Source organism: Solea solea, chromosome 1 (assembly GCF_958295425.1).
Source record: "Solea solea chromosome 1, fSolSol10.1, whole genome shotgun sequence".
Classification (NCBI taxonomy): domain Eukaryota; kingdom Metazoa; phylum Chordata; class Actinopteri; order Pleuronectiformes; family Soleidae; genus Solea; species Solea solea.
The window spans coordinates 21,011,182-21,038,013 of NC_081134.1; the positions used below are offsets into that span (position 1 = coordinate 21,011,182).

The window sequence follows — 26,832 nt, forward strand, 5'->3', positions numbered from 1 at the left end:
CATTGCAGAAAATTGGTGACACTGACCGGTGTGGTTGTAAACCACATCTGTGATACACAGCATGTTCCACTCTCTCCTCATCTTCTCCACCAGCGCGCCCACGTCCGTCCAGGTGTAGGTCTGCTGACCCTTGGGGCTGAACTCCGGGCTGAAGGTCAGCTGGTCGGCAAGGGAGTAACAGGACCTGGACTCGCCGAGCGTCTGCAGGGGAGTGAAGTGGATCATGTTGTATCCTGGAAGAGAGGAAGTGATTACTAAAACACACACACTTGACATGAATATGAAATGATTCCACGCCGATTAATGTCCATATGTAATTATAAAGTGTATGTTAATCAATAAATGCTTCATTTCAGGTCATTTGTTTGAGTGTGAGGTGAAGATTAAGATCATTTTCTGTCAAATATGATCATGTGACAGGAAACCCCCGACTTCTTTCCCTAACCCACACAGGAATCCCAGTAGTAGAGATGTAACGATATGAACATTTCATATCACGGTTATTGTGACCAAAATTATCACGGTTATCAATATTATCACGGTATTGTTAGATGTGTTCAAAATGTTCCAAAAGTATTGAACACACACTGAAATCTTTTAACCAAGTTTTAATTTAAAAATATATTTTATATTATATGATGATTATTATTATTAATTATCATCTGACTGACACGCGCACACACACGCAGGTCCTCATTCTGTGTCGGATAATAATTAGGTAGCAGCAGTCATACACAGCATAAAAATAAAATAAAATAAACACAGAAACAAACACATTTTGCTCTGCTACGGTACGTGTCGTCTGCTCACTACTCGCTTTCGCTGATAGCGCCCAATAACATGTATTTTTACAGGAGTAACGTTAGGTAACACTTAACTTAGGTTTCCTTTATTGAGAAAATAGGAACGTTTGACAGACAAACCATGACGTTTCCCACTATTCCGAAATCCCGTTTTTGTTGACTTACTCGCTGAAAAGTTGTGGGTGGTGGTCACGGAGATGGCTCATCAAATTGGAAGTGTTACCCCCATTTTTTGCATTTTCTGCACAAGGGTTGATTGTCTTCAATTATTTTACCCTCAACATCCTTTAAAAATACAAAATATGACTTCTGATCTTGTTTTTTTACTGGGGGGGAAATCTCTGGACAGACAGTGGAATATGCGCATGCGCGCCCGCTTCTGAGCGAGTGCCGTTCAGGTGCTGCTGCTTCTCCAGGAAATGAGCAGTATCACTGTGAGTTTTTCGGTAATCAGTTGCGGTAATCAATCACGGTTTTAACGATAATTAAAATTTGAAACGGTAGTACTAACCGTCGGGAATTTTACCGTGGTTTACTGTCATACCGGTAATCGTTACATCCCTACCCAGTAGTTATGAGTTTGAGTGAGTTTTTATTCCTTATGATTTATTTAATCGATTACAAGTGTTTATTAAAGAATTAAAACCAGTTTTTCTGATTTTTCAGCTTCTTAAATGTGAATATTTCCTGGGTTCTTTTCTCCATACGACAAAGAAATCATTCAAACTGATTAATTTTTGGTTTGTGGACAAAACAAGTGACATTTTTTGACATTCTATGGCCCAAACAGAAAATAGCTCGATCTGACACTAAATGGACAAATAATTAGATGTTTAATCAAGTAAATAATCGCCAGATTAATAGATTATAAACACAGTTGTTAATTGCAGGAAGAAATCTAGTATTTCTTACTTGTATTCCATCAGTGTCAAGCCTAGAAATGAGCCGATATCGGTCAAAATCGGACTGATATCGGTATCAGCACATACTCAGGTGAGTGATATCACGAAAAAAGGGATATTGTGTCATCCCTAACTCAAAATGTCCGTCCACTATTTCCTCAATAACAACTACAGAAGCTTATTTATTCAGTTTAAAATATGACCAATATTTCTTTTTTGTACACTGTGGCTCATAAATCTGTAAAAATAGAACACACACACATACACACCTGACTCCTTGGCGACTCTCAGTCTGTCTGTCCACTCGTTGAAGGGTCCCAGACATTTGGACAGGTAGGTCTGGATGGTGATGCAGTCCAACGGCAGCACGTGGTTCTCCGTTCCCACGCGGAGGACGGGATCCACCACGATGTATCCTGCTCCTGACCGCTCTGTGTTTCTGAGAGATAGAGATTTACTGTTTGCTTCATTTATCGTCTTTTTTTAGTGCTTTTAAATATTTTTATACATGCAGTATTTGCATTTTTTAGTGCAGATGACGTTAAATCACTGTACACAGCAGCTGTGTGCACCAACCTTTTGTTTACATCATGACTCCACATAACTGCCATCGGAGGTAGATGTTACCTCACAGGAAGGACAAACGCACACATGCGCACACGTACGCACACACGGTGAAGCCACAGCAGATTGTTTCTGTTAATCTGGAGCTCTATTTCCCCATTTTAGAGGGAAAACTACATAATATCTCTATTTCTCGCAGGTGCATCTTGATTATATGTTGGTAAAAATAAGTTTCCTCCTCATATTGAGGTCTGTCAAGCTAAATTTCTTAAGAACACTTGAAGTTTTCATATCGGTTTTTGCCAAAAATCTTTTGTATTGAAGGTTTTTGAGGTGTCGCTGCCACTTGACAAAAGGCTCACCTCATTAAACAAACGCCAGCTTAAGTGTACACTATCTTAAGAATGTGTTTCTACTTTATCTCCCTGAATGACAGCCTTTTCCAACAAAAAAACTGAGATTTTTCCAAAACTTCACTTTCTCCCAAAACCAAACTCCACAGAGAAAATCAGCAATTTTACATCACATCACACAGGAGTTGTTCATCCACTAGTGCCTCCATCAGTAAAGTTAAAATATGTTATTTTAAGAATTTTGGGGTTGGAAATCCTTAGTTGACATTTACCCAAGTGACGTAAAATGACCAAACATGACGAAAAAGGCTGCCTGAGATAAACATGTTCCTAATAGAGCCGCAACTAACGATTATTTTTATAATCAATTAATCTGTCGATTATTTTCTCGATTAATTGATTAATCGTTTGGCCCATAAAGTATCAGAAAACCTTAAAAATGTTGATCTTTTTTGTCAAACCTGGAAATGACGATGTTCTCAGATGTCTTTCTTTTGTCCACAAACCAAAATGATTCACTTTTAATGATTTCTTTGTTATCCAGAGAAAAGAAATGAAGAAAATACTCACATTTAAGAAGCTTAATCATTTGGAAAAAAAAAACGATTATCGATTATCAAAATAGTTGTCGATTAATGTAGTAATCGATTAACAATCGATTCAGCTCTAGTTCCTAATACTAAGTTTCTTTATTTACCCGACTCCAAAGTAGTACTGATAGGACCCGGCTACTTTGATGTCCAGAGAGCAGAATTTATCCGAGTCGTCCTCCCTCCCCGCCGGGTTATTCCATGGCAGCACGCGGAACGTGTTTCGCTCATAACTGTGTCCTTCGAGCGGGTAATTGGTGTGAACCAGAACCGTTCTGCCCTGAAGACTCGGACCCAGGCGGAACTGAAGCTCAAAACCTGAGGAGACACACGAGAGTTACTTACTGCAGTGTACACACACAAACAAACAAACATGTCGTGGTTGTTGTTGTTGGTTTTTGTGAACTCTACAGGACGTGATGTGACATTCCAGCACTTATTCTGTCTGTTAATAATAAAATGTTGATGTAGCACTTCTCAAAACAAACTTTACAAATAAATAACACAAGTTACAAGACATAAAATGAGTTTTTAGGTTTTTTAGGTGGATCTCCGAGTAATAACCATAACAACGTGGTTCTGATTTTAGTAGTTTTTCTCCTCAGTCACAGAAAGTAAGACAAACAGAGGGAAACAGATCAGTTTTAGGTTTTTAATTTCACTCTATTTTCATCTTTAATATCAGACGATCACATCTGTGAGAGGCTACAATCATAATCCTGATAAAACTGCTATTTTAAAGTTTTTCCAGCATCAGAATCCACTTCTGCTCAGTCGATGAGTTTGTACAACCGGTGTTGTGTAAACTCACTGTTTGTATGTAAAAGTCACTTTTAAAGCTCTCTCTCCTGTAGTTTGTGGAGATTAAAGTCGGAGGAGCCAGATCACTGAGTGCATTGTAAATAGAAACCATTTTAAAACAGGCTAATAGGCAGGGTGATGCATTCAAATGCGTTCTATTTATTCTTGTTAAAAGATGAGTTTTTCTGTCTTTTTTTACAATTACTATTATTAAGTGTGAGGAACCTCTTGTTGTCCTTCAGATTATTATAGCCGTGGCTTTCGGGTCATTTTTGAGGTTGTTAACGTGCATAAAAACTCATGAAATTTGGCGAAAAACGCGATAGAGGCATAAGGCACGAAGTTGGGTCATGGTCAGACTAAAGGGGTCAGAGGGGGGACGCAATTTGTCGAGTGTGTCGGGCTTTGCTCTACTAGTATTATTATTATTATTATTATCATTATCATTTTGCCACTTTTGCTGTAATTCAGGCATGATGAGGCTGAAGCAGCTAAAATAATTTATCTACCTTCAACACTTAACATAAGTCAAACTCCACTCATACTAAGACTGTAAAATATACACAAATAATACGTCACACAGCCCCTGACACACACACACACACACACACACACACATCAGCCAGACTATATCAGACATCCCTCTGCTCCTTCAGAGTAGATAAATATAGTCCACTTCTCTTCCTTATCAGCTGCAAGAGGGAAGCAAATGTCAAGTGGTGCAACGAGCTGCTCCAAGAGTCAACTAACACACACACACAGACACATAATGTATAATCATACGGTAAAGCAATAATGTCACGTCGTTATGTCACTAATGAGTTAGAAAAAGGTTGATTTAATGTATTTTTATACATAATAATATACAGAGGATGATTGTTTTTAATTCAATAACTAAAAAGATTCTACTCTCACTTGGAGATTTTTTTAAAGACTGCACAGTTCCTATATTGCGCTGACATTAGTTACTACTTACTACTGTAAGTCACTCTCTGTGGTAAAGAATGGCTTTTCTGTCTCTTTTCCATTTTAGTTTTTCTTATATTATGTATCTGTCGCTCTCTTTATTCTGCACCACCGAGCAGAGCAAAGTGCTATGATATTATTGTGTATTATTATTAGTATTATTATTATTATTTATCATTTAACAACCTGTTTTTTATATTAGTTTTTTTGCATAAATTATATAAAATAAACAACTAATATTGAATAATAAACACAATAAACACAAATTCACTGGGATCCATTTCTGGTTGACACAATAACATTTGAACATTGATTTTGTAGAAATGCATCAGCTACCAGTATTTTAATTTACAATATCACTGTTGTGTGTTTGTGTGTGTGTGTGTGTGTGTTTATATGCAAACCAACCACCAAAAAAACTCACTAATTGCTCTTTGGACTGTAGGGTTAACAGTTCAAGGCAAACAGAACGGAATAGACTTTTATTACTGTTCGTTTGTGTCAGTTTGTTTGTTTTCCGAGAACTGACCTACAGTACGTCAACAAAACTTCTGTCCCCTAAAGACACTCAGCAGATCATATTATTATATATATTATTACATATATTATATTATTATAATTCCGAGTTCCGACCACAGACGGAACATGGAATAACGAGAGAAACCTATAAAATGCTGTGAAAAAGGCAGAACACAAAATGGCTGCTAGTAAATCACTTGGTATTTCACCAAACAACCTTCTTGTTTTTAGATTCTTCAACTTATTCAGTCACGTCATTAAGTATCTGTAAAACTAAAAAAAAGGCATTACCTTGTTCGAGTCTGAACAGAATCCTCTCCAAATTCTCTTGGTCATTGAGCATGAGGACTCGGATCTGCTTCAGGTGTTGAGGTAACATCTTGAGATGTCTTCAAAGGGTCACTTGCCTCCTGCAAAGACAAGGTTTTATCGTCCATTTTGATAGTCTCTAGTGTACTATGATCCTGGCACACTGACAGTATGTTGTTGACATTGAATTCAGAATGTCAACAGGCTGAACCTCTGTTTTGGAAGCAAGGTCAAATCATTATCTTCATAGTTGATTAATGAACCATGAAAATAAGCCCCATCATATTTGTTTCTTAATCCAGGCCGTCTACGATGTTCTACCAAGCCTATCCAACTTGTTTTGCTGGGGGAAGGTGGACTCACCAGCCTGCGCTCTGTGCCAGAAGAGAGGGACCCTGGAGCACATTTTGAGCTGCTGTCCAAAAGCCCTGGGTGACGGGCAGTACCGCTGGCGTCATGACCAAGCGAACGCCATCTGCAGTGAAACTGATGAATGCAAGCGCCGTCGCCCAGTAAAGAAGAGTATCGCTTTTGTGAGGGCTGTGGAGAAGCCACCAGTTACAGCCAGAACCACCTCCTCTGGCCTCCTGGCAACGGCACAAGATTGGGAGCTCAGAGTTGACCCGGGGAAGCAACTGAAGTTCCCAGAAAATGTTGCCACAACAACTCTCAGGCCATCTCAACATCTAAGCAGATTGTTCTCCAGGAGCTCACTGTCCCCTGGGAGGACCGGATTGAGGAGTCCAACAAGAGGAAGAGAGCCAAATACGGTGGAGGAGTGCCAGCGAAACGGGTGGAAAGCCAGATGCCATCGCATTGAGGTGGGATGCAGAGGTTCACAGGCCAGTCCCTCTGCAGGGCCTATAACATGCTGGGCATCACTGGAGTCAGAAGGCGAAGGGCCATTAAGGAGGCCACTGAAGCAGCAGAAGTTGCTTCAAGGTGGCTGTGGATCAGGAGAGGAGACACGTGGGTGGGGTAGCGCTACCTGGACAGAAGCCGGGGCTTGATCACCCCCGGCTGGGTCGCCTGGACGAGAGTGTATGATGTTTGAAAGACCGGAAGCACTCAAGGACTCCAGGTAACATCACTGAGGATGTGTCCAGGTTGCATCATGGTGTATGCCACAAACAAGATAGTTGAACCACTTAAAGGTCATTGTCTTTGACATAACTACCATACTGGACATGGTCCTACGTGTTCGACTGTAAACCTCACTTGAGTGCCTCAGATTGTCCTTGATTTTGAACGTAGACTACTACAACATACTACTACAAAATATTTTGATTCAATCACAATTTAACTGTTAAGTTTAAAGTATAATACACAAGGAATTTGTGGCATTAAGTCATAAAATAACCATGATATGTCATCAGATATTAAATATAGAAATTAAAGTGAGATATTGGCTCCACTCATAACAATAAAACGGCTACTTTATTCTTAAGTGAAGTAAGGGTTAATCTGGGCCTGGCTCCGCCCACCTAATACAGCCCATAGCACTTCACAACCAATGTGTGACTTCCTATAGACCTCTACCAACAGTCTCTTTTTTATGGTTTTTCACAAAATAACAAAGAAAATATGGTGATGTGTATTGGACAAACATTTTAAATCACCACCCCAATGTATTCCACTTCTTAGTTTGGGGATGTGGTTCGTAAGTTATACTCCATTTCAGTCCATTTTATAGAAAGAAAAAAAAAGAAAAAAGAAATAAATATATGTGTATATATATATATATATATATATATATATATATATATATATATATCTTTAAAGACACATCTCTGTTGTATTAGTCACAGTTGAGGGTTACTGTTTACACAATTTTTAAAGTGTGTGCAGTTTGCAATCCCTCTGGAAAATATCTCTACAAAAGGAGAAGAGAAATGAAGGTCTCTGCAGTGGAGATCCGATTAAAAAACATTTTCTAATGTGAATAATTCTCTTGTAGACTGAGCTTCAACCAACATTAGCTGACCCACTCTCAGGTTGTATGAAGATTGTGACAAAGTAACTTTAGGGAAACGTTCTGGGAACCTTTAGAGAAGTTCTCTAAAAGTTGCATGAAGGTTGTGACAAAAGTGTTTACAGGAATGTTCTGGGAATCAAAAGAGGAGAACCACAGGAGAACCTAGGGGGAACCTTGAAGGAATGTTCCCACAAAAAAGAAAATGTTCCCAGAACATTCTGGTGGGAACCAAAAACTATGAGCTGGGTGAACACTAATGGGTTCACTTTGCAAATACAGCACCTTCTGGAAATGTAGATAGCAGTAATTCAAGCGATGTTTACTGTGTATATAATACTTGCACGTGCAGTATTCTAGACTTTCATATAAGACCAACACTTGGGAAAAGCTGAGCTCCACAGTGAGTGGAGTCGATGAATCCAGAGTCAGTGAACCCCAGTGAGTGAAGCCTCCCCTTGAGTCTGCGCAGAGCCTCAGTCCCAGCAGGACAAGGTCAGGAATCCAGGCGTTAATGTCACACTATTTATAAAACTCTTCCCACTACTGTTTGGTTCACTTGACACTGTGTCTTACCACATCAACACCAAGATTCGGTCGCGTAAACTCATCAAGTGGACGGAAAACAATGTTTTGCCATGGCGATGCAGGAACCTGCTAAGCAAATGTGCCGTTATCAATTGAAAAGAGTGATGGTTTAATGTTGCCTTGCATGCTAACACAACAACGTTCGCTATCAAATATACTTAGAGGGTTCTTAGTAATCATTATTAAGCACCTACTAATTCGGCAATCACATAGTGGCACAAAGCCGCGTTATTTCTGTAAAAAAGCACAATTAATCTTGGCAAGTTCGGCATCCGACCCCCGGTAGAAGCACAGTAGTGGGCGGTGCCGTAAAGTGGGAATTTAAGCGAGGAAACGAATGAGATTCATACCGAATTTGAGAATAAACCTGTCACATCAGTGAATGGTTTCATTAGACAGCATTGCATGCTTCCACCATGGAAGCAAAGCACAGCTAAAGACAGCAGTTTAAAGTGTTCTCAGAAGCTGTGTCACAACAAGCCGAGTGTGTATTTCCCCACATACGGTGTGAACGGTGTCACACAGTGAGCTAACGCGGCTAACAACATAACATGTCGTAACCTGTCGGTGTGTGAAGATAAAACTCCCGCACGGTTAACATTTTTAAACAACAACACTACAGCGACAACGCGGATAAAATGTGTGAATGTCACCTGTCACTTGTGTCCTGACTCCGTTTCAGCAGCAGCAGCAGCGGTGGCAGCGGCAGGAGAACAGTCAGCGGTGAAGCTCCGGTCAGTGACGGAGTTCTGTGAGCTAAGAGGCGGAGTCCGCCATTAGCAGACCAGCAGGGGTGTACCGTAATAACGCGAGTAAAGAGGCGAGAAATAAGGAGCGTTGGAGTTACAGTAGTAAATAGTAAGTAAGTAAGTTGCAGTAAGTAAGTCGTGGTTTAGTGCAGAATAAATGTATTTTAGACAAAAAAGCAACATTTATTATTCAGTTATTGCCGATATTGATTATTTACGTGATACGTGAATAATCTGGTTTATTTACCCAAGTCAATGGTAACATCTAAGTGGAAATTGCTGCTCACAGAGAGATTTCACTTGTAGCGTTTGTGTTACGCTGTATCCAAGAGTTCACACACACACACACACACGCACACGCACACACACACACACACACACACACACACACTCAGGGCTGTTACATAATGTGTTCACTGCAGTGCAGCAGAGGCCTTTTACAGCCTCAGCACAGACTTGACGACCATGTCGTTCACTCACATTGATGAGGTACAAGAAATGTAATCAGATTATTGTCAGAGAATCTGTTTTTTCTTTCACTTCAGAATCAGCCCTCACTAAAGAATAAACCAAACATTCTTGAATTTATTTACATTTTCAGACTGGGATGTGTCGTAAAAACAAGGATAAACTGGCCAAAAATGAAGAAAGTACTTATTATTACAAGCAAAGAAAAACATTGACTTAAAATCTAAAATTGTTTCTAGGGCAGAACTTTGCTTGCCAAGATTATTCTTTTTTTTAAAGGCAAAAAAAATATATTAGAACAATTTCATGAAATTAGTCTTATTTTAGTGTTCTTTGTGTTCCAAGGAAGAAATATTATTAAAATGTGGTCATAATAAGGATCCAGATACAAGAATAGGGTAATGTACTAACACTTGTATATTTTTTCCCATCATGCATCTGCCTGACATTTATATTTAAATCTAAGCAAACAGTCTCTTATCTTGTAAATGGAACAAAGGCTGAAGCTCAGAAAACGTACATACTGCAGCTTCTATTGGAGTGAATGTTGCCATGACCTTTAACCTTTACACTGTGAACACTGTGGTGGATGTAGGTTACATTTTACAACGTGGATGCACACAGTGTAGTGTTTAGGGTCTGTGTTTATTAATCTTGTAATAATTATTATTTTTTTTATTTTGACATTTACCTCATAATTTTGACATTTTATCTCATTATTTTTATTTTTTATCTCATCATTTTGACTTTTTATCTCAAGATTTTTACCTTTTATCTGAAGATTTTTACCTTTTATCTCATAATTTTGATTTATCATCTCATAATTCAGGCTGACTACTAATTTTTCTTCGTAAGACTGTGTTACTACATACAGTACAACGCTAAATAGGCCCTTGCACGGCAGCCATTTTGAGAGGTCACAAAGGGAAAATCTCAGGTGTAAATAATCACCTGATGATGGCTGAGTTCCATTAAGCTTCCTCAGTGTCATTCTGGTTCACTGTTACACTGTCCTGAGGGTGGACAACATGGTGACCCTTGTCACTAAAGGGACATTCCAATAGTGCTGGCAATGGTTTTTGTACATTTATAAACATATTAAAGTATTTATCAGTATTTGGTCAAATGCTGTCCTCTAGTGGGTGTAAGTTAGACATATGTGTGTTTTGTATGTCACGAGGCTGAAGATGTCAAATTGAATTCATTGTTGCTGTTCTAAAATTAACAAAAATGTTTGTGCATGATTATATAACACACACACACACACACACACAGAACAGCATGTAAATCAGTGTGACATCACAAACAGCAGGTTCTTCTAAAGACATGACACACATGAAGATGCAATAAGCATAGTGTGTGTGTGTGTGTGTGAGTGAGATTATTAAATTGAGTTTCATCATCAAAAAGAAAAACACTAATCCTTTGAATGGTTGGATAAGATAGTCGCAGATGACAGATGTGTGTGTGTGTGTGTGTGTGTCACAAATGTCACTAAAGCTGCTGTGTTCTGATTGGCTGCTGCCCACACATACACTCAGTGTGTAGCCCCCAATGACACTGAGAAAAACACACACACTCGTACAGAGAGAGAGAGAGAGAGAGAGAGAGGTTATAAAGAGGGTAGCGAGGAATCAGAGGAGGAAAATACTGTGAGGCAGAAGAGGGAAAAACATAACTACTTTGACATCACGGTAACCACTGGCAACCAGACACAACAGCAGCTTTAGTAGCAGGTGAGACACATCTGTCCTCAATGTTTTTCCTCTGTGTATTGTGGAAAGTTTCCCTCGAGGCCTTTAAAAAAAAAACACAACACACTCATTAATAAGATGATGTTGTTATGAGCAGTCACAGAGAATCTCTGTGTGGTCGGGAGATTGTTGTAATGTGTGTCACTTGATTTTGTGTCACTTTTTGTGTGGGAAAAACTGAAAACGTAAAAATATATACACTAACTTAAGTCTACGATATCTTAATAACATGTTTAGCACTTTATTTCACCATTACACACTCTTTTCTGGACGAAAACTTGAGTTACTCTGACTTTGTAAACCACTCGTTCTCCCAGACCAAAGCTCATTGAGAAAATCACTCACAGGGACACAGGACTTATTGTTTCCACTGACACTTCTATCAATCAGTTTTAATGTGTTATTTTGTAATTTCAGCATTAAAATATCTTTGTTTGAATTGCCCCAAGTATCAAACACTTAACATTTGAGTCAGTAGGAGACGAGCATCTCCTGTGTCCCTGTGAGCTAAAAACACTGATTTTCTCAATGGGCTTTGGTGCAGGAGAGTTTCAGTTTCCACTGCCATGTGTTTTGCTTATTTTCTCTTTTGTAATACATTTAGTGGGTTCTAGAATCCACGATAAAAACAGGGGAAACATAAAATGCCTCTATGAAGCCCTGAAATTTCTCAAATGATGTGAATTTTCAATGTCAAAGAACGCACTTGTAATGAAAATAAAATGATTCACTCAAACTCAGTGGAGGATGTGGAGAGGATGGAGACTTTACATTTATTACTTTTTAAATGACTCTTATCACAACTTAACTGCCAGATATTTGTCTCACAATCAACCCCCGAGGGATTAACCAGTGACACTAAAACAAAAGATTACCACACAAAAAAAACCCCAATTTAATTTCTTTTAAATGTGTTTCCATTAATCAACTAAAACTGTGGCGAAACATTTGCCTAAATTTGCACTTGTATCATTATCCGACAAAAATCACTGTGAATGAACTGAACTGAGTTCAATATGTGTCCAAATGTTTTTACTACACACACACACACACAGACACAAAAATCCTAATCCAAACTGCGTTTAAAAATAGTCCCGGTAGATTAAAACAAGGTTTGTATCAACTACAAAAGGTTGGACTGAAAGCAGATTAAAGCCCGGCGTTACGTAAACAGTGTCATTTGGTGGCAGTTCAATAATGATTTCGCACATGAAGGTCAGATCAGGGTTCTACATTCTCCTCTCATCCCCCCTGTCCCTCTCTCTTCCTCTTCATCCGTCTGTATCACTCTGCCAAAGTTGTAGTCCTCTTTAGTCCTTTGTTGTGAACCCTAAGGAGCAGGATCTTTCACCAGGAGTTTACTGGGACTTTATGTTAGGAAAGAACAAGGGCCTAGACGAACATACCGAGTAAATGTCTGAGGTCCTATAAAGGACCCTCCAACATATGTAGCTCATGGTAAAGTTCCTAGTTCCTGAGGAAAGTTCTTGCACCTTAAACTCTGTCTCCAACATGTTGAACAGTTCAGTTTGGTGTGATGCATATTTTTTTGCATTACATTAGAAATAGTACGGAAATATCTGTGCCCAACCATTCCATTTTTAGTACTCATCCCTTGGGGTACCAGAGTAAAGGACTTTACCAAAACCTTTGTATGTAGCAGGGAGCAGGGACTAAACAGAAGTATCAAGTACATGTCTCTCCCTCTACAATGGTCCCTGTTGGGGGTGGGGGAGTCAGACATTCTGAAAGTTCAGCAACCTTCTATTTGGATCTGTGAAGTCCAAGTCACCAAGGTCATAATCATCTTCAGTAGTTAGCTGTAGGCAACTGGATTTGTTGAGTTAAGTTGAAGACAGTGATGTTTTACCTCTCATCCATGAAGCGTCTTCGGTTCTTCCTCTGGAGAAGACTTCTAGGTGGAACTTTGTGGCTACTATGACCCAGACCTTGGCATGGCCATCGTCTAGAACCCATGCAGCCAGAATTCATGGGAACATGCAGAGCAGGAGATCACAAGATCTCCAGGACACAGACTCTAGGGTGCCTGGGGACAATGACCCCTGTCCACAAGGATTTCAGGTCGCGAGGACTCATGGTCACATGGACTCTTGGGAACAAGGAGTTAAGGGTAATAAGTCTCCAGGGCCCAAGAACTCCTGGGCATGAAGAATCATGCATACAAAGACTCCGGGCACAGGGCACAGGGACTCATGGGTACACTTCTGGACACAAGAACTTGTGGGCACAACAACTCCTGGGTGCAACAACTCAGAGGAACAAGGACTATGGGCAAAGGGACTCCAGTGTACAAGTACTTCTGGACACAAGAACCCCAAGATGCAAGAAACTCCGGACACAGGGACTCTTGGTCACAACGACTCAGGGCACAGGGACTCATGGGTACACTTCTGGACACAAGAACTTGTGGGCACAACAACTCCTGGGTGCAACAACTCAGAGGCACAAGGACTATGGGCACAGGGACTACACGCTATAAAGACTTGTGGAAACAACAACTCCTGGGCCCAGTGACTCTTGGGAACAAGGAGTTCGGAGGAGGAGGACCCTTGGGATAGGGGTTGAGTCACTTCTATGTCCTGGTAGAAAATCACAGAGATTTTTTGTGACGTCACCACATGCCCCGCCCCCCTCCAATCGCATCCTAAATCGCGTGTATGTTACATCCATGTGTTTGACAGTGTTAGAGCTGGAGGGCGGGGAACGGCCGGATGCAGTACGCGCGTGCAGGGGTACAGGGATGCCAGATAGATGGATGAGAGAGAGAGAGAGAGAGAGAGAGAGAGGGAGAGAGAGAGAGAGGTGTATAATACACAGCTAATATAGATTAATCTCTTCTGCTCTAATTCACCAACGAGATAAAAGCACAGCTCGATATTTCTTCCCCCCCCCCTCTCTCTCTCTCTGACACACTCTCTCCATTACTTACTTACACACACACACACGCATACACAGCTGCCAGCCTGTATGCTTCCGTCCTCGCGCCAGCGGGTGGCCGCCTGGCTGCTCGCGCTGCCGGCAGGAAGAGGTGGAGGAGAGGAGTGCGCGCGCCGCGGCCGCCTGGAGATGATCTCGTTTTGGCTGCTGTGCTGGAAGCTGTTGGTAGGTAAACAACACCCGTGCCGACACATGTAAACAACGGCTGTAAGGTAAACAAGGACACTTGTAGGGCCTCATCTTATCTTCCTCCCTCTCCTCTTCTTCCTCGTCCTCGTGCGGTGGCGATTTTCAGAGTGTTTTTATTTGAAGCGGAGATTTTTTTTGAAGCTACTGCATCATCATCATCATCATCATCACATCTTCTGCTTCTAATCTCTCACGATTGTTGGTTCGATGCCTGGTTTTAAGGAAGGATGCTCTCTGTCTGTTATGTAACACTGTGATAATGAACACCGTGACTCACTGAGAACGAAAATACAAACACAAGAGAGGAGATTTAGGCTTAAAAATAAGGATTTGCTGTATTTTCCTTACCCTGATACTGAATAAATGATGTTTAAATGTAACAGGGGTGCAACAGTTGACCAAATAATCAATGAATCAGCAACTATTTTCGATTTAAGTGTTTTTTAACGACTAAAACTATTTGTATGAGTGTTTGAGTGTTTGTCCCTTCAAACGCGTGACTAGAATAGAATAGAATTAAGGCTGTCAAAAGATTAAAAATAAAAAGTTATTTTCTGTACTTTCTCAATTTGATACTGAATTTAAATGTAATCGAGCTGCAATTTAGTAACTGAGCTATTAAATTAACCTGCAACTATTTTGACAAACAATTAATCAGAGTGTTGTTTTCAACAAAATAATGATCAATTTTGATTCATTTCATATTAAAAAGTTACAAATGTGCAGCTTGAACATAATTCATTTTAATTTTCACTGCAAAAATAGAACAGAATAGGGCTCAGGGCACCATTTTCAGATTAGTAAATTGTTGAATGCTTGATAATTCCTCATCTTCCATAAAACACATGATACCCAAAGTTGCTTTATAATCCTAACACACACACACAGGTTTGTGCAGCTATTCTTCTCAACAAAGCTGCATCACTAACCTTAACCTAACCATAATTCAAATCTTAAATCCTCAACTTTAACCAGTTCCTCAGAAAATGAGGTTCTGCCTCATGAGGACCAGGTTTTGGTCTCCATGAGGACGACTGGCCCTGACAAGGTCAGTATTAAGGTCCTAAAGAGGTCACAGATACATGGACACACACACACACACACAGATGATTAAACAAGTGGTTCTTGTGCTCAGTCTCTGCAGATTAATTCCACCTAGAAACTCCATCTAGAAACTTGTGCAAGATGTGCAAGGTGACAGAGGTCAGAGAGGCTCATCAATAATATACACGGTTTCCTGGCTGCCAATCCAGACAGTCAGACAGTCAGTCAGTCGAAAGCTGCAATCCGTCTCCACATGTTGAGACTTCTCTATCAAAGAATGAAACATTTATTTTGATTAGTAATTGATTGAATTGATCTTTTTTATGCATCTTCTGGGTTTACAGTGTGGTTTTTTCAGCCTTTAATTTGGATTAAGTTTACTTTATTTTAGTCAAAGTATACAGTACACAATCTTATGAACACATTTGACAAATGAACTTCCTGTTAGACAGACTTTTTCAAAACAGACTTTCTAAACGCCGCTCTCCTTATGTAGCACATTCCATAGAAAGAAATCAGCGTGTTTTTTTTTACATTACAACTTGTAACAGTTGATCCCTTTGTGGCTTCTATCACTCATGTTCAAATGTGTTATTTTGTGACGTGACAAAAACGTAGCAAACAAAGCAGCAGTAAACAGGCAGCTGCCAGGTCCCTGTGAGCTAAAAACGCTGATTTTCTCTATGGGCTTTGGTGTCTTTCACAAACGTCTGTTTCCAGGCAGAAAAGGCAGCCTAACAGTCTCAAATCATGATAAAATCCTATTTTGTCCCATTACATGTCTGATCACCAAATTTACAGACACACTGTATTTTCTGAGTCCAGAATTTGCCACAGGTTTAAAGTCTGGAAAACACCCGAGCATTGATTGGACGTGGCAGATATGAGCTGTACCAGTCAGACAGTGAGGACAGGGTCACATTTGAATTCATGTCCCTTCAGTTCATTTTCAGTGAGGACGTGGTCGAGACACTTTCGATCGTGTCACAAATTTATCCTGCATCCACATTCACATCACTCACAGTTCAGTCTGATCAAATTTTTTGACTAATGGAATCCCCCACAGTCACCGGTGAACTGTGTATAATGTGTGTGTGATGGATTTGACTCCAATATCCATATTTACATAACCTCACGATGACATAAGAAGCAGAGGTGATGTGTGCAAGGGCACAACAAACGTTGGGTAACGAGGGGCACTTACCTCCGACATCCATTCCTGGATCATTTTTTGGATCTTACCTGTGGTCATATATCCACCAGCAAGTCGAGAGGAGCCAGCTGAGGTGGTTCAGGCATCTGATTAGGATGCCTCCTGGAAGCCTCCCTGGGGAGGTGTTTCAGGCATGTCCTTCTGGGAGGAGACCCAGGGGCCAACCCAGGACACACTGGAGGGATTATATCTCTCGGCTGGCCTGGGAACGCCTTTCGATCCTCTCAGAGGAGCTGGTAAAAGAGGCTAGGGAGAGGGTTGTGGGCTTCATAACGGACCAATACTGACCGATTCCCATCTCCATTAGCAAATATTGCTTCGAAATCTGTCCTGACAGACAATGCTCTGGTAAACTTTTATAGCATCACATCTACGCCAGAGAACATAGATGTTGTACCACTAACCTGGGAAATGGTCATGGCTGTAGCTGCACTATCTGCTTCGAGGCTTTAGTTGATGTGTGCCCTCTAGTGGCATAACACAATTTCAAGTGTGGTCCAAAGATAGACACTGTAGGTTAATTTACCAGTAGCTAACCACCTAACGAAACTATTTAGATAAAGAAATATGAAGAATGCTTTTTTGAGGAGACAGATGAAATACCAAACTTCACCTACAGGTGCTTTAAACATAAAGGTTTTACTCTGACACACGTCAACAAATTCATACTAGTGAGTAGCCGAGAACGTTTGATTCCTCTGATCTTTCCTCAATCTCCAAACGACTTCACTGAAAGTGCTTGCCTGCCTCTGTATCTATACTTAGTGTTACCATGGCAACGCCTACCAACTGTCACTGGCACATGCCTGGACTGACAGACCATAATAATAACAATAACGGCCCACTCACAGCCAACGCACTGCCACCATGGTAACGTTATGAGGGCTTGAGTTTAGCCCATCAAACATTTATAGGCCATATACAGATTTAACAACACTCTGCTGTGTGTTTGTGTTTGTATGTATGTGCTGTACCGTTATACATGTGCCTTCATGTACTTATGTACGTCTACATGTGCAAGTAGAGGATAAATGTATGTGTAGAATGCAACAATAATCCAGTTTTTTGGTTGTTTTTTAACCTGAAACTGTTGTTTTTCCTGATTTTTGCTCACACTCCGCTGGTAAAAAGTCTAATTTGTAACGTAGATGCAAAGCAAAAAAGGTATATATAAGTTCCTGTGTTTAAGGTTAAGGTCTGGATTCTATGTTGGTCAATCCATGTTTGAAATTCTTCTTCATAACCTTTTCTTTTAATTCGAGTTCTGGAGTTGGACTTCCATTTTTTATTACTTGAAGTTTTTCTGTGAAAGGCGATGCTATCAAGCTAGCCACAACATCGCTCTCTCAACCACACTGGGGGGCGTGTCGTGTAGTGTGTCTGTGGTCTGCAGTTAGACCTGCGCTGGATCTTTTGTTTTTGGCAAGCCCACTTAATTTGCCCATCACTCTCCAAACCAAAACATATAGCTTGGCCTTCTCCGGGAGTCAGGAAGTCCTTACCAATTATTAAGCCAGCTAACCGGGCCTAATAGAGACGGACAATTCTGATTGGATAACATGTTTCAGGACAGTAACCCTTTCATTGCTGATGGGAACTTGACAGTAAACTGAACTTTAGAACATAGATGAGAGAAAATGTATTAAATGTATTGTTTTTAATTAAATGACATTGATTTTTTAAATATAGATATAACATATATATGTATATGGTGACGTGTGTGGAGATATTTCTGGCGTCCATGTAAAGTAATGAACAAATCAATCAGCTCAAGATTCGCACAAGATTCTTGCAGAGGCCACAGGAAAAAGCATACATCAAAATATTAATATATTTATATTGTGTCTTCCAAATAAATAAATGAGTAAATAAATGAAATCTAAGAATTTTTGAACTCAAAGAATCCACAGCCTGTTCCTCATCCACTCTACGATCATTCTAGAATGATTTTCTGTTAGGAATACGGGTGTATCGTCTGCATAGTGGAGCACAACATTTTAAAAATCCTGAAAATGAGCGGTATAATGTTCTATAAAAACATTACTGTATATAAATATTGTACATTAGTAATCATACTATACTGTCTTGTGTTCATCGACAGCGAGCGACAGCCGGTTTGAGGAGAACACCGGAGCTAACCGACAGTAGCCACAACAGTTACGACAACCCTGCGGACGATTCTCCCGCCACCACGCAGCTGACAGACCCAGTTACCATGGAGATCAGCTCATCGCCACCGCTCACGGACCTGGAAAGAGACAACTTGTTTAACTACCACAGCCAGGAAGTGGAGGAGGAACTCCATTACCCAGAGTTCACAGGGTCAGATGAAGCTGTGGAGGGAGAGAAAGATGAAAGACGAGATGGAGACGAGTGCGACTATCTCGTTTTTGCGATAGGAGAGGACAGGGGAGGTGAAAGTGAGGAGGTAGAAGACGTAGAGAGAGAAGTGGAGGTGGAGGAGGAGGGAGAAGATGGAGGAAGAGGAGAAACAGAGGGTGAGGATGAACGGAGAGGAGAGATAGAGGGAGAAGAAGGTAGAGGAGAAACGGAAGGGGAGGTTGAAGTGGGGAGAGAATTTAAGCTGGAAGATGACGACAGAGGTAAAGTGGAGGGAGAAGATGAGAGTAAAATAGATTGGGGGAGGAGAGAGATAGAGGGAGAAGATGAGGGGAGGGAAAACGTCGAGGGGGAAGATGGAGAAAATGTTGAAGGAGAGAAAGAAGACGCTCTGTCAGAGCTTCTCATGTCATCTGTCTCCGACAGTCCAGCGTGTCTGTTATCATCAGAGATGCTCATCAACACCTCACACTCCTCAGAACAGCCAGCGGCGGCCATGGTGGTGACGGCGGACATTTTGCAAGCTGCCTCAGTTCATGACGTCGGCAACAGAGACGACCTTAGTGACGGTCACCTTAGCGACTGCCTCCAGGCCGAGCTGGCTGTCGTGTACTCGGACAGCGATGCCGAGAGAGACGACCAGTTAGCTCCGTCCGTGACGTCCGAGGTCGTCGACCACGAGGAAGCAGGCGAGTGTGATGGAGGGAGCAAGGACGTAGAAGAGGAGAGGCGAGAGGAAGAAGTGGAAAATGAAAGAGATGATGAGGACGACGAGCAGATGAGGAGGTCCAATCTCTTCCTGCGATCTCCGTCTCCTAGCTCCACAGCGAGCTCCACGGATCCCGACAGGAGGGTAAGCTGCTCATTGTGCTTCTTAGCCTCAAACTCTCATTCTTTCATTCATCTTCTACCACTTTATCCTCCACATGAGGGTTGCAGGGGCCTCTGGTGCCAACAAGTTATGGTTTCACCGTGTTGTAAACCGTGCCCCTCGTGCTTCTCATCAGCTCCCTGCAGATTTCTGCGTGCAGCAGGAGATGTGCAGTGAGAACGTCTCCACTGAACACGTGGACTTCTTGTTGGCCCGACGGCAGTGGAAGAAAATGGAGGAGGAGGTCAAAGGTCAGCCCATCCCTAAACCTGTGCTCAGAGCTCAGGGAAGCTTCCAGGGAACCCACACTTCTCTGTACCCGCCGACCCGCAGCCCGCGACTCAAACACAGGTACCAGGTTTTTTTTGTCATACTTCAAATTAAGAGTCCAATTTTACAGCTTACAAGTTTACAAACTTCAGTTTCCTGTTGGACAAATCTGTCTAACATTGAGATAAAAATGTCAACATATTCTGAAGATATCATAGACTTAAACTGACTTTTATTAAGTGGCTAAAACTGAAGTTTGTGAACCACTCACTCTCCCACACCAAACTCCATAGAGAAAATCAGTTAACACTGGACTGGGATTCATCCTGTCCTCTTAATTAAAGGGGCACCAATCCGCCAGTGTCCACCACGGAGCCCTCACTAGCCTCCACCCTGTCACCCAGCTCAGAGGACTCAGGCCTGGATGACTCGCTGTACCGCTGCCCCCTGGAGGAGCCGGAGAGCGCTGTGGAGCGAGAGATCCGACTGACTCTGGAGAGAGAAGAGCGGCACCGCAGAGAGAGGGGGATGCTCGCACAGGGTCTGACTTTACCCAGGTAAAAATTGTTTTTTTTAACCAAATAATACAAGTTCCTATTTAATCACCAAATCGTAGTCCTCTGAAGCTTAATCAGAACCGAATTGTGAAGTACCAAGACATTCCCAGTCTCGTCATGTATAAACTGCAAAATAGGATTTAAAACCACAGAACTCAGAATTTGCCATGAACCAGAACTGAACAATATGTGTGTTTTTTCTGCTATTCCCATTCAGACCGCCCACACTGCGAACAGGACGATCTCCACCGCGACCTCCCGCCTGCCGGACACCCACTCTGTCCATCTCCCCTTCTCCCTCCTGCTCCTCCTCCTCCTCCCTCCCTCGATCCGTCTACCATGAGATGACAGCCAACAACGTCATCATCCTGGAGCCGGACTCTTCCAGCTCTTCCTCCAGGAACCGCCTCCTCCCTTCGTCAATCGGGGCTCTCTCTGAATGGCCGTCAAGCCTCGATGCAGTGCCCTCCGCCAACGTCATCGTCGTGGAAACGTCCAATTTGATCATCCGCAGCGCTTCAGAGTTCTGCCTGAGCTCCGCCACGCCCTCAACGGCCGAGACGCAGGAGAGCACCTTCACTTCCAATCCCTTTTTCAAGCTGCGCTCGCTCAGCAGCCAGTCTCTGGTAGAGCAGGAGATCAAGGTGGTGAGGCAGCGGGAGGAAGAGTGGAGGAGGCAGAGGGAGGACATGTGGAGGAGGAGGAGAGAGGAGGAGTGGAGGAGAGGGAGAGAGAGGTATGACACCGTGCTGGTGTCTCCAGGCCTGACGGACAACGTCAGCTTCAATGGTACATGTTCTCCACAGCAAATTTAAATTCACCAGTTTGCAGATGACACTGTGTTTTATTTTTCACTGTTGCCAGTTTGACTCTGGCACCTGTGGCACAGATCGGTGCCACTTGAGCACTAAGGGTTAAAATGCTTTATCTGTGATCAGATTGCAGTCGGATTGCATCTTACCACTTATAACTACATTTGTAAAAACATCCATCTGCTAAACCACTACAGGAGGTGGTTGGAGATGCATCGTGATTGGGTAACATTGGTAGCTCCAAGCACAGCTAACGTGAAAGCGGCGACAAAACTGCGCGGCCTCCTCTGCTTTCGCAGGTTTTCGCTGGTGTTGTTAAATTTTGAAATCATTTTTCTTTTCTTTTCTTTCAATGCAGTGCCCGAGGTTCCAGACAGATGTGTCTCCTCCCCTTCGTCCCCCTCCAGAACCCGCAAAATGGAACGGTCCAGTTTGTCCTGTGACCACAAGGTTGGCTAACACACACTCACACACACACAAAATTGAACTTTACAAGCGTCTGCCAACTCAAATCACGTTATGCAAATACTCCAGCACAGGTGCTAGCTAATCACATCATGCTAATGCATTCAGCTCAAATACTACACAGCTCAAACACACAAACTTGTTCTCCACGTTACCGATGTTTTCTTGTCTGAAAAATTGGACCCAACACTGACGACATTGCAAACAACCCATCACCATCACTTTAGCAACATTAGTTATGCAGTTAGCCATGACAGAGACTGCTTTGCTACCCTCTGATAGCTACCTCCAACAGAGATGTTATAAATATGTAAGTTTTGATAGAAAAAACGTTTTATTTTTAATTTGTTAAATGTACTAGAGATCACATCAACATGCAATATAGTTACTGCAAATCTGTTGATTATTAATCAGTTACTAATTTAATTGTCAACTATTTTTATCCCAGATTAGTTGGTTTTAGTGGAGTTTTCAGATTCTTTCAGTTTCTTTGCTCCATGTAACAAAGAAATCATTAAAACTGAATCATTTTGGTTATTTCATACATTTTTTGGACCAGACAACTAATCACTTAACTGAGAAAATAATCAACAGTTGAAAAATAGTTGCAGCTCTAATATATAGTAATTGACATGGTCAGAATACAAATCAATGAAAAATCCTACACACTTGTGTATAAGTACGTGACATACAGCATGTACAGTATATGTGTGTAAGTACATGGCATGACACTTTTTTATTTTTGTTAATTGATTTCTTCCTTTACTCATTCATTAATTTTTGTAAATTGTGAACGTTATGATTCGTCAATCAGTCCGAGTCGGATTAAATCTTTTAATCCCTTAGTTCACAATTTAGCTAATTTTATTCATTATTCATCAGTTTTTGTTTTAACCTTCTTGCCTTCCATCAGATTTGTTTTCATTTTTCTCATTTGTCACAACCCACCCATCCACCCATCCATCCATCATCCATCATCCATTCATCCTGGTTCCAGTGGTTTAGCTGAATCTCCCCTACCTCCCTCCCTCCCTCCAGTTCCCCGCCTCCCTCTCTTCTGTGCCGCAACGACAGAACGCCATGGCGCAGCGGTGGGAGGCCTCTCTTTTAGCCAATCAGAAGAAGGAGTAAGGAAGAAGATTTTAAACCCAAAATGAAGATCTACACCGTTTTTTTTCTTTTTAAAAGTCGTTACTTTGTCGTTAAAAGTCACACATTCCGACGTCCACTGTGGTCAGAACCACATGAGCAGCGACTTCACAGCATCTGTTTCCTGTGTGCGATGATCACAAAATGTTAATGAGAAGAAGAGGAGATTAAATGCACTTTGTCTGAAGCTGTAAAAAAACTGTAAAAAGAAACAATGGAACATAATGTCATGTCAGACACTTTAAGTAGAGTAAATAACAATAACGAGTAAAAGTATAGAAACGCATTCATAAATGTCGGTACAATATTTGATGTTTATTTTATTCTTTATAATGTAATATTTAGAGCACTTTCAGCGTATACACTGGCAAAAAAAACGTAATTAGGTTTATTCAAACTAGTACAATTAACAGATTATATGAATACATATCATATTAGTTGTTAATTTTTAGTTTGCATCAACTTAATTAACTTGAAAGTTAAAGTTAGCTTCACTTTAGTTTTTAATAAACTTAATTTGTGTTCAATTGAATAATTTATTGATTTGTATCAGTACGATTGACTGTAACGGAGAGATTTAATTTATTTTAGCCTTCTTTAAAAGCATGTTTATTTTTTTAAAATATTGTATCTATGCATCGGAGAAATTTGAGATATGCTGTTATTTTTTTGTTTTTAAACAGGTGCCAATCAATGGAGAGTTTAAAACAAATAACTGCCTTTAATCAAATTAAATGAGCCAGTAATTATATTTGCCACCTTTAAAATGATAATATGTCGTAAATGGTTGCTACAGCACTTACTAAACTGAATCGGAAATTCTAACTCTCTAATGTATCGTGAAGATTTTTAATTAAGTATTTTTATGTCCTTTTTTGTCTTGATTCCTAAAAAAAGAAAGAAAAGAAAAAGAGATTTATTGTATTTTATTTTTGCTGCGTATATTTATGAATTAAGCAGTGCTTATGAATCCTTAAAGGCTTTTATTTGTAAACAAAAAATGTTTATAATACATTGTGTCAGAACGACGTATTGAAACTAGAATTATGCCATTGTTTGTTTTTTAGGAGTGGATTAAAGCTACAACATTGGAAGGTTTTAGCATATTATCTATATTTTCCTGTGATTTCATCGCTCTACTATGCTACTAAGTGTTTTTTTCCCCCATGTCTATTTTTCAAAAAACTTTAATTTTATGGTACACTTATTAACCATTACCTGCTTCTTTAACAGCATGCATCCCGTATTAGGAGCATACCTTCTCTTTATTAGTCACAATAAAGCACTTTAATATTAATATTCTTTAATATAAAATGAGTAGGTCTTTACATAGCATAGTATGTGAATAATATATTCCGTAATACTATTTAGTTATTATTAAATTATTTTGCCAGTAGGTGGGGAAATTACTTTGATTTGATATATGTATATATGTAGATGGCAGGCATGAAATTTAGTGAAGATTCGACCACGTATGGTTTTACGACGTGCACCGCACATTCTACGAGGCTTTGCGACGACTTCACAGCTTTTAAGATATATGGCGCAAAAAGTTTTCAAATTTATCGCAGGGGAAGTTTGTTTCAGCGTAGCATTGTAGAAAATTGTCACAAAATGGTGGCTCAATTCAAAATGGCAAACTCCTCATTGAGCTTGATTAACGGCACCAACTTGTTTTATATCAAAATTTCAGGTCAGGCAGGTCTGTACAGAAATGGCTGTAGATTCTAGGGGGTGCTACTGAGCTACTCAAATAGTTTAATAAGGGAGCAGTTAAGAGATATGTATACATAATACATTAATAAGTGCATTCTTATGACTAATAAAGAGTCACTATGCTACTAAAGTGGATTGGATTTTTTAGTTTTTGTTGAACACACAGTAACTAGAAGTTTGTCGACAGGTGTAATAAAGCTCAGCATGTTTCTGTTTTAGATACATATGGTTATCTACGGGGCATATATATATATATATATACTGTATATGTATATGTACTGTATATAAATATATATATATATATATATATATATATACAGTATACACAGACACACACTGCTGCACACTCAGTGTTTGCCCTGTGAGGTCATTAAAGTCGGGGGTCGTGTTTTCACATCCACACCTGGTTTGTTTCTCGGTTTTACGTTTAGCGCTGGATTAAGGATTTTCATATTTAACATATTTTCTTCTTCTTATGATTATTATTATTATTATGATTATTATTATTGTTAAGGAACAACAATCAGAATTTCTGATTTTCTCATGTCCGGTGTGGTCGTGTCGCATGCTACTTTGCGATTATTATAGGGTGACACCACATAATACTTGCTATATACTCATATAGACTCATACTGTATACACAGCTTTTCAGACCATTTCCAGACTATAGTTATTTATTCTGATTCCCATTATTTATTTGTTTATTTGTCATTATTATGATTATTGTCAACTGAAATATCTGGTGAAGACAACTTTAATAAGTAAATAAATAATGTGTGACTCCAGAAACCACTGGTGTGTGTGTCTGTTTCTTTTCTGTTAGGAATCGTGCAATCCCAGCATGCAACGGTCAGAATGAAAATGCCGCCATTTTGGCAGGAAGTTGCTCTGTTCTCATAACCGCAGACGTACACACAACGTGTACCAGGCAATTATGTCAATAAAACTTGTATATTCACTGGCTGTTTTCTTAAAAAGTGAAAGAAAGACCAGGACAACCAAACTGGAGAACGTTTTCAACAACGATAGCGATTTAAGCGAAGACTCCATTCTGCTCTTCCGGGTACAGAATCCAACGCTAACCTTTTATTTTATGTGTTTTTATTACGATGTTTAAGCATTATCTGGAGTAAAATTAGGGAAAGTTTATTCTAAAGTTGATGTCAGAAAACTGCAAGTGCGACGAATAACATGGAAATTTTGACTTCCTATAACTGGAATACACGTTGGGCATTGTAGTTCCTAGCCTAAAGTATAAACTGGAATGCCCACCTTGGGGATTCCAAAATGGCTGCCACTTACCTCAGTAGTAAAAACATTCTATTTTTACTGTTATTTGCAATTCTGTCTTTTTAGTTTCACATTAAATCAGTGGCACACAATACTGTTGCTGTTTTTATCTGTGGACACATTGCTACAGATTGTAGAACACTGCGTAGAGTGTTGCTAATGGCTAGTATCGCTAACAATGGCTAGCCTGATATACATTAACACACAGGCATGAAGGGGAATTTTTACTCAAACCCTTAATTGTTGTTGTTTAATTTGTTGTGATTTGTTGATGTAGATGTTTGACAAACATACCGGCAGTTTCCGTTCTGTCGTAGCGTCACGTTGCTTTGTTCCAGCTCTGCGTCGGTTGGGTGAGAAAAGCGTGATTTCCTGCCTCCACAACAGTTGTGTGTGTGCAACAATTACTGCCACCAGGTGTTTGTAAATAATATTACAAGAAATGTGACATGCCAACAACCAACCGAAATGTCTTCTCCACCAACCAAACGCAGGCTTTGGAAGTTGAATACAAATGAGAAAACACATTGGAGTAAAACTAACTGACTAACACGAGACAAGCAAATACAAAGAAAAACTAGAAAATAAGGCAAAACATGAAAAGAAACAGAATGGTGGAC

The 26,832-nt window shown here is 40.4% G+C and overlaps 2 protein-coding genes across 5 annotated transcripts in view; one reads left to right on the forward strand and one right to left on the reverse strand.

Annotated features, from left to right (window-relative positions):
• Positions 1-9,128, reverse strand: part of agla (amylo-alpha-1, 6-glucosidase, 4-alpha-glucanotransferase a) — a 35,188-nt gene extending 26,060 nt beyond the window's left edge. For both annotated transcript variants that reach the window (XM_058642952.1, XM_058642961.1), the window contains exons 1-5: positions 9,021-9,128; positions 5,790-5,908; positions 3,320-3,530; positions 1,975-2,144; positions 27-233 (exon numbers count right to left, since the gene is read on the reverse strand). In XM_058642952.1, the coding sequence (XP_058498935.1) occupies positions 27-233; positions 1,975-2,144; positions 3,320-3,530; positions 5,790-5,877 (676 nt within the window). In that variant the 5' untranslated portion in view covers positions 5,878-5,908; positions 9,021-9,128. The remainder of the gene's footprint in view (positions 1-26; positions 234-1,974; positions 2,145-3,319; positions 3,531-5,789; positions 5,909-9,020) is intronic.
• A 4,901-nt stretch (positions 9,129-14,029) lies between these two features.
• Positions 14,030-24,627, forward strand: LOC131469137 (uncharacterized). 3 transcript variants are annotated; one of them, XM_058644044.1, is made up of 7 exons: positions 14,030-14,461; positions 18,844-19,935; positions 20,090-20,304; positions 20,628-20,780; positions 20,998-21,569; positions 21,951-22,042; positions 23,096-24,627. In XM_058644044.1, exons 1-7 carry the CDS (start codon positions 14,327-14,329, stop codon positions 23,186-23,188), a joined length of 2,352 nt encoding a protein of 783 aa, XP_058500027.1. In that variant the 5' UTR covers positions 14,030-14,326; the 3' UTR covers positions 23,189-24,627. The 3 variants fall into 3 exon arrangements, with proteins under 3 accessions (XP_058500027.1, XP_058500036.1, XP_058500019.1); XM_058644053.1 differs by having other exon boundaries at positions 14,031-14,461; positions 20,568-20,780; positions 23,055-23,140; XM_058644036.1 differs by having other exon boundaries at positions 14,032-14,461; positions 20,568-20,780.
• The last annotated feature ends 2,205 nt before the right edge of the window (positions 24,628-26,832 follow it).